Source organism: Vicia villosa, unplaced genomic scaffold (genome assembly GCF_029867415.1).
Source record: "Vicia villosa cultivar HV-30 ecotype Madison, WI unplaced genomic scaffold, Vvil1.0 ctg.000181F_1_1_2_unsc, whole genome shotgun sequence".
NCBI classification, from domain to species: domain Eukaryota; kingdom Viridiplantae; phylum Streptophyta; class Magnoliopsida; order Fabales; family Fabaceae; genus Vicia; species Vicia villosa.
Window position 1 is genome coordinate 107,893 of NW_026705055.1, and position 8,942 is coordinate 116,834.

General features: G+C 35.5%; 1 protein-coding gene across 1 annotated transcript; it reads right to left on the bottom strand.

Annotated features, from left to right (window-relative positions):
- Positions 1 to 743: 743 nt before the first annotated feature.
- LOC131625046 (uncharacterized) lies at positions 744 to 6,284 on the bottom strand. The gene is made up of 4 exons (XM_058895961.1): positions 6,275 to 6,284; positions 4,957 to 6,088; positions 1,637 to 4,844; positions 744 to 1,538 (listed from the first exon to the last, which is right to left on the bottom strand). Exons 1-4 carry the CDS (start codon positions 6,282 to 6,284, stop codon positions 744 to 746), a joined length of 5,145 nt encoding a protein of 1,714 aa, XP_058751944.1.
- Positions 6,285 to 8,942: the final 2,658 nt, after the last annotated feature.

The following is an 8,942-nucleotide window of genomic DNA, read 5'->3' on the forward strand; positions in this document are numbered from 1 at the left end:
AAAAATTCTTTCAATGTTAGGATATCCTTCTTCAATTTCAAAATCATCGATAACAAAATCAACCGTATCTGTAATATTTTTTATTTTTTATTTTTATTTTATTTCTTTTATTTTCTATTTTAATTCTTCATTAAAATGATCAAAATGAAGTCGTTTTAATTTTTTTAAATAAAAAAAATAAAAAAAAAATAAAAAAATAAAAAAATGCACTTAAACTATTAGTTTGTAGAGAAATTACAGTCAGAGTCGTCTCAAGATTTTGGATGCTTTGTGTACACTACAAAAAAATCCTCTAAATAGTCAGAGGCATTAGCCAGATATAAAATTTCACACAAATAAAATGACGTCGTTTGGGGTAAAGTCCCTCGCAACACACAAATTGAAAAAAAAAATTAACATAGAGGCGCAAATAAAAAAAGAGAGAAATTTTGATTTTTGAAAAAATGCATTGCGAGGGGAACCCCAAGCAAATAAAAGTGGTGCCAAGATGTCTTTTCAGTAGTCAGAAAACGCAGAATTTAGCGAGGGGTGTCCCTAAGCAAACTGACATACTGATTTTAGCGAGGGACATCCTCATGCACCTCAACAAACCATCAATATATATATATATATATATATATATATATATATATATATATATTTCATTAAATCCTTTCATTTTTTTTTTGAATAAACTCAAAATATATTAAAGGAAAAAGAAAGATTACAAGGAACACAAGAGGGGGACCAAGCCAAAAAACCTCTTAGGAGCAAATCCTAAATCTAGGTGTGCCCGACTTGTCTAGCAAGTAATCCAAATAAAAGTCATTAAGAATATAATTGAACCAAGTAAAGCTTTTGCTAGTTAAACCGAAATTGGCCAGAGAATCCGCACAAAAATTGGCCTCTCTAAAAATGTGAGAAATCAAGAAATCGATTTCTAGAGTATACGCCCAACACGTAAGCCAACGAGACTTGAGAATCCAAGGCACACAATGAATATTTGCAAAAGCCGTCACAACAAGTTTACAATCCGTTTCGATCCAAAGTTTAGTCCATTTCTCTTTGATGGCCTTCTCTATCGCAATAATAACCGCCATGAATTCGGCCACCACCGGAGAACCAGGGCCAATGAAGGCAGCAAAACTAGAAATGTGATTAGCCTGCTCGTCGCGAAAAATACCTCCAGCGGCAGCAAAAGAAGGAGAGCCAGAGGACACACCATCCGTGTTGCACTTTATCCAACCTTTGGCTGGAGGACACCACAAAACCTCAATAGGGCTAGGGCTATGCCTAGGATGAAGGTTAATGGCAAAGGCTTTGAGAAGAGAAAAACAGGAAACAGAATTATTGGATTTTTTGGTAGTGTTCGAACCTACCAGATTTGCGTTAGCAGCAATGCGGGAGGCACATGTTTCCCATTGAGTCACCTTATCATCAAACCTAGCCTTGTTTCTCGAGTACCAAATTTGATAGAAGGAATAAGCTAAGCACGACTTAATCACAGCCAGGGCTTGAGGATTCCACGCATGCCTTAACACACGATAGCATTCTTCCAGCTTGCGAATAGAGTAGTGCAAGTTAAATTTTCTACTAAGCCAATTCCATATGCTGGAGGAGAATTTGCAGTCAAAAATAGGTGATTAGAGGTTTCCACCTCTTTGTAGCAGAGGGAGCAGCAAGAAGGAAAAGAGAATCCTCTTATAGCCAGATTCTCATCCGTAGACAAACGGTTATGAATGAATTTCCAGACAGTGATGGAATGAGTTGGGGCCGTGTCCCTGTCCCAAGGAAACAGATTCCATAAACCAGAACTTGCAGGGGCTAGGCAAAGAGAGTAAGCATGCTTAATGGTCAGCACACCACCTTCCACATCCTTCCAAGCCAGCATATCCTTAATAGGGAGAGCCGATACCACAAACCTTGAGATTAGAGGCAATAAAGTAGGCAGGGCCTGAGAGATATTATTATGTATGTTCCATGATTGATTCCTCCAAACTTCAGCAAGACTATGGTTCAGGAAAGGGTAAAATTTCTCAGGAATTTTGAATTTAATAGCCAGGATTTCACCCGCCCAGTTGTCTCTCCAGAAGTTGATGGTTTGACCATCGCCAATGATCCAAGAGCAATTGTCCAAAACCAATTCTTGGACATCTTTAAAACCTTTCCACAGAGATGACTTAATAGCATACTTGATGTATGCTCCCCTTTTTTTGACTCTAGCAGTGAGTAATTTGGCCCAGTCATGGTTCTGGTTCAAAAATTTCCAACATAAATGAAGGTTCGAAGCTTTATTGTAATGCTTGAGAGAAATAATGTTGAGGCCTCCAGCAGCAAACTGAGAGCAACACTTCTTCCAAGAAACTGTAACCAATTTTTTCTTGTCCACATTCCCACTCCAAATGAAGTTACGCATCCATCTTTCAATGCTGCCAGTGATACTAGTTGGTATGTTATAGACACTTATGCAATGAACCATCATACTATGTATGACTGATTTAACCAGCAGAAGTCTTCCCGCCATTGAAAGCATGGAGGCTTTCCAAGTGGCCAGCTTGAGCTTGACACTATCAGCAAGATAAGAGAAGTATTTGGCTTTAGGTTTCCCAATAAAGATGGGAACGCCAAGGTACAGGAAGGGAGGGAAGCCAATAGAGAAGCCAATGATAGAGGCAAGATTAGTATGTCTCTCTTTAGACATTCCTCCTGCATAGATTATAGATTTGGTGGGATTGCAAATCTGGCCAGAGCAAGATGCATAGTCCTTCAGCAGATTAGAGATGGCCGTCAGAGATTTCGCATCACCCCTGCAAAAAATTAAAATGTCATCAGCAAAGAAAGTGTGGGAGGGGACCCTGCAGTGCTTGTTAGCTTGGATAAGGTTGATTTGATTCAACCTTACAAGCTCACTGATGCCTCTGCTGAGGACATCTTCAGCCAAGCAGAAAAGGAGAGGAGAGAGGGGGTCCCCCTGCCTCACTCCATTGGAACAGTGGAAATAACCAACCTGGTTACCATTAAGGCCAATGGAAAGGTAGGCAGATTGAAGGAGGGTGTGAATCCAGGAGCAAAAAGTGGAGTTAAAACCAAAAGCAGAGAGAGTTTTAAGCAAGAAATTCCAATTTAAAGAGTCAAAAGCTTTAGTGATGTCAATTTTGAGGGCAACATTCCCACTAAAGCTTTTATTGCCAAGAATATTAATAGCCTCAGATGCAAGACAAATACCATCCTTAATGTTTCTCCCAGATATGAAACCCTTTTGCTCAAGGGAGATTAAGTTAGGAAGAATGGAAGACAACCTGTCAGCAATAATTTTGGTAATGATTTTATACTTAAAATTCGCAATAGCTATAGGCCTGAACTGCCCAATGCTATTAGCCTCTTTAGTCTTAGGAATTAAAATGAGGTTGTTAGCATTAAAGTTAGGAAGAATCCACCCCTGCCTGAAAAATTGCTGAACAGCATTAACCACATTAGTCTTAATGATCTCCCAAAAACTAACAAAAAAGATGGCTCCAAAGCCATCCGGGCCAGGGGCAGAGTTAATGTTCAGCTTAATGACAGCATTATGGATTTCATCGAGGCTAGGAAGACTAATCAAGCTACAATTCATCTGCTCATTAACCAGCTTGGGGATCACCCTATGAATTAAGTCAGAATCCTGAGCAGCAAAATTAGAGTTAAACAAGTTTTTAAAGTGATCCTCAATGTGATTCTCAATGGTGCCTCTGTCAGTTACAATTTGATCATTAATAGAAAGAGAGGATATATGTTTAGTTTTTCTTTTGATCTTTGCATAAGTATGAAAAAATTTAGAGTTTCTATCACCTTGAATATGCCAATTAATGCGAGACTTTTCTCTCCAAAGCTCCTCTTCCATGTGTAAAGCTTTATCCAAGTCCAGCTGAGCATTGGTTTCCTTACCCTGCAAAAGATCAGAGTAACCAAAAATCTGGATGTCGGATTGAATCTCTTTGAGATTCCTATCCGCCACCTTAACAGCATCGTGAACATTACCAAAGGTGTTAAGGTTCCAATCCTTGAGTCTAGCCTTAAGAGATCTAAGTTTTGAAGCAAGTATATGCATAGGGCAACCCACTACCGGCTCCTTCCACACTTCCTTAACTAGTCTCTCACAGTCCTCATGCTTAGACCAAATCCTAAGGAATTTGAATTGGCTTTTAAAAACAACGTCCTCAGACTTAATAGTAATCAAAATAGGGTAGTGATCAGATTTGGATCTAGTGAGCGTGTGGCAAGAAACAGAAATGCACCAGTCCAACATGGCCAGATTACAAATGGCTCTATCGAGCCTCTTTTCAGTTCTGTGCCTCCCCCTTCCACCATTACACCAAGTGAGGGAATTGCCAAGAGTAGGAATATGAATGAGCTGATTGTTATCAGACCAGTTAAAGAAATCCTCCATGGGGATCTTGGCAGGTTGATTATTGCCTCTATACTCAGCAGCACTAACTATAGCATTGAAATCCCCCACAAATGACCAGGGGATATTATTAGGAAGGGAGCTAAGAGAGGACCAAAGATTACGTCTAAGAATATAACTAGTGGAGGCATAGATAACCGAAAACCCTATAGTGTTGTTGTTAGACTCAATAGTGAAGTCAATATGTTGATCACTAATGTTAACAATTTTGGGCTCGAGATTAGATTTGCAAAAGCACCAGATGTTGGGCAGTAAATCATTTCTATTGTTAGTAGCAAAAATTTTAAAGTCTAACCTGTCCATCCAACGATGAGGAAAGTTCTCAAATTTACACCAAGGTTCAGCCAAAAACACAAAATCAAGCTTGTTGTTGAGGAGCATTTTCTTCAAGGCCAGCCTAGAGGCTTTATTAGCAATGCCTCTTATATTCCAGAAGAGGCAATTCATAGAGACAATTTGTTAGGACTAGACCTAGGTCTAGTTTGGCTTAAGGTCAGGGCCTTTTTGTTTCTCTTTTTTTGTTTAAGACTAACTGAAAATCCTTATCTGGAAATATGTCCACACCATTGTCATCATTTTGATCGTGCTCAGCCATGTTTGCCCAAGCTTCATGCAAGAAATTAGTGACCTGTTCCTTAATCGCCGGGTCAATTTGAGTTTCGGGGACAAATTCCACTAGTTGAGTGGCATCCACATATTCATTGTCAGATTTACCTTCTTCTTCCTGAGCAGAAAGATGGATGGGTTCATCCCTATTGTCCCCCTCAATGGTTGGCTCAATGTGCCTGACATTGATAGGATTAGAAGTTTCAGCAGCATGCTCCACCTGAATGGTTGGAGAGATAGAGTCTTCATTTACTTCAGGAGAACCTACAGGTTTGTCCACAATTGGTGTTTTCTTAGGTATGTAGATTTGCTTACCCACAATTTTCTTCGAGTTGGTATTTTTATCCTGTTCCTTAGACAGTTCCTTTCTCTTGCAGTTTTCAATGGAGTCACCAATGCAGGAGCAATGGTTGCAAAACTCTGACAGTTTTTCATATTCTATATCCACGAAGAACGCAAAGCCAATCCTTTCCACAAGGACTTTGAAGGTTTGCTCCTTCAACATGTCCAAATCCACGAGCACACGCACAAAGTGACCAAACGGTCGATCAAAGGCTGATTTATTAGAGGCAGAATATATGCAAATAGGCGTTCCAATACTACTAGCTATGGCAAAGATAATTCTTGGTCTCCAGTATTCTTGGGAAAGTCCGTGGATTCTGATCCAAACTTGAGCAGAGGTTTGTTTCAAAGTGGCCGGAGTAAAATCTTTAGTCCACGGAAAAAGTTTGAGAACACCGTGAGATAGATTCCAAGCGCTCACCGATCTCACACGTTGAACATCTTCAAGCGTGGAGAAAGCGAATTCAAAAAAACCTTTTCCCAGGGAGGTGATTCCCCACTTGCCTATAGAAGGCCACAGCTGCAAGAGCTTAGCTTTCAAGGACGCGACAGTAAGAGGGGCAGAGCCTTTGGACCAGACGATTCTGCCATGTAGATGGTGTTTGCAAGCTTCCACACCAAGAGCATATTCCTCCTCAGGAATTGTTATCGCAAGCCTGTCTCCTTTGACACACGCTGGGGGGAACTGACTTAGGGGTATGTCGCAAACGTTATCGGCTACGACATTAGCAAAAGATTTAGGAGGTGCAGAGTGTTTGTTCGTGGGGTTTGGTTCAGAAGGAGGGGGGGAGATAAGTTAGTTTCCGGAAAAAGGAGAGTTGCATCCATGATGGAAAGAAGGAAGGGTGGCGAAGGAGGAGATCGGAGAAGCAAACTAGCCGTTATCAGCAAACTAGCCGTTACCGACACTCATTTCAGCAGGAGCTTTTTTTGATTTTTCTAAATCCTTTCATTTCAAAACCTTTCTCTCATAATTTCTCTGTTCCAAAACCTAATTTCTCGAAATAAAAATTCTTGTTCTTCCTCTCAAACTTCTCAACAATATTATAAATTTGCAGGTAAAAATTTTCCTCTTCTTCCTCTCAACTTCTCAACAATGTTATATAAAATTTTGTTGATTTTGCTTACTGATTTAATGTATATTTTAATTTTTGTTTTCTTTTTTATTTTTGATATAGAAATTGATTCATAGAAGACAAGGTCTTGGAAGAAAGCTTGGATATTTATAGAAAATTATTTATCAGGTACATACTATGAAATTTGTGAAATTTTTATTTATTTATTATGTTTATTTGGTAAATTTAATATGTTTATAGGTATATTTGTTTGGTGTTTCTTTGAGTAGTATATATATATATAACAATTTATTTAATTTTTTCTTTAAAATATATTATTGTAATATATATTTAAAATACAGCAACATATATTGTTATAAATATATAATTTTGGTATATTATATTTAATTAAAATACAGTATACAATATTTTTTTTGTTTTTTTAATAAAAAAATATTATATATTATATTTACTAATATTATAAACAGTATTAAAAATATATATTTATTGATGTTATCAACAATATTATAAAAAAAAGTATATACTCTAAAAAATATATATTTATGTTGAAACAGAATATTATTTATTTAAAAAACAATAAGTAAAATACATTTAAAGAATATTTGGTATTTTTATTTATAATAATAAAAACAATGTAAGATTTATTTAAGAAAACAAGAAATTAACATGTGCAGTGTACTATAAAAAATATTTATTTTATATAAAACAGTTTTTTATATTACATTAAACAAAAAAATTATTATAATATATTTTGGATTAAAAATAAGTGTATTAGTATAGATAATATGATTTATGTTTAATATTAAAAATAAGTTTATGTTTAATACATTTTTATATGTGTTAGTAAATACTATAATATTTGTTTAGAAAATAGTATTTATATATTTTAGAACAAAACAGACTTTAATATACTATATATAAACTAGTACTTGAACCCGTGCGACGCACGTGAAGTTAATTGTTTTAATGAGTAATTAAAAATTGAATTAAAATATATAATAAATAATAAAAAAATATATCGTGCAAGAATATTCGTAAAATACTCGTCAACAACTTAAAAAAAATGCTTATGACCCATTGGAGTTTCCTATATAACAAAAAAAATAATAAATAAAATAAATAAATATGGCTAGTTAGTGCAAGAAAGTTAGTATAAATGTTTTAATTTTTTTAAATATAAATTATTAATTAAAACAAAAAAAAATAGCTAATTAATAAAAAATTAAAATAAAAGCAAACTAAAACACATGATTTCAAATATTGTACTATAAATATAACAAATAGAAAAATTCCAAATACCTACTCCAACACCACTTAAAGAAACATGCCACAAATAATAGAAAAAAATGTCGATTGAGTAAAAAGAGTATTTATTCAATAAGAGATAAATAATAGGCATAAATGCACTTTTGGTTCCTATAAGTTAGCGAATTTTTTATTTTCGTCCCTGTAAGTTTTTTTTTGTTTGAGTCCCTATATTTTACTTTCGCGTTCGGTTTAGTCCCTAAAATCAAAATCCGCAGGATAATTCGTAGGAAGATGCGCAGGAGACCTGCATATTTTCCTGCGGATTTTGACTTTAGGGACTAAACCTCAAGCAAATAGTAAGATATAGGGACTCAAACCAAAAAAATAACTTACAGTGATGAAAATCAAAAACTCGCTAACTTACAGGGACCACAATTGCATTTAAGCCTAAATAATAATAATAATAATAATAATAATAATAATAATAATAATAATAATAAACAGTAAACAAATATTTTTAAAAATTAATTGTTTAATAAATAAATAAATATAAAAAATGATAGTTAGTGAGATAGTGGGTTAAATAATAATGATTAGCATTTAGAATGACAGGAAGAATTTCTCCACATAAAAGATTCCACCAACATATATAAACATATATATGATAATATCAGTAATAAAAAAGTATAATAAGAGTATGAATGGGATGAGAGATGAAAATTCTAGTAACACACGCTCGATGTCAAACTGGATGTTATGACATCCACAATTACGCAGCACAGACAGTAATAACAGAATAACATAAAAACAATAAAGAACACACAGAATTGTTTACCCAGTTCGGCTCAAACAACCTACTCTGGGGGCTACCAAGCCAGGGATGAAGTCCACTATTAGTAGTATCAATTCAAAGCTAAACTCTCCCGTTTACAACTTCTCACTTAATCACTACCCAATGACCCTTCTACCTAGGTTCTCCCTAGATATGGAATATCTCCATTCCACTCCCCCTCAATCACAGCAGTGATTACATATAAACAAATAACAATTACAGATAGAAGACACTCTTCAAAAAAAACACCTTAATCTGCTTAAAAGCTTCAATCAAGAGACACACACTCGTGCTTAAAAGCTTAGAGTGACATTACACAAACACAAGCTATTCCAACGCAATCATCAAGGACAATTGCTTGGATCACACGAGACAGTTACAGAACAACAGTTCTTCACAATACAAAATCTTCTGT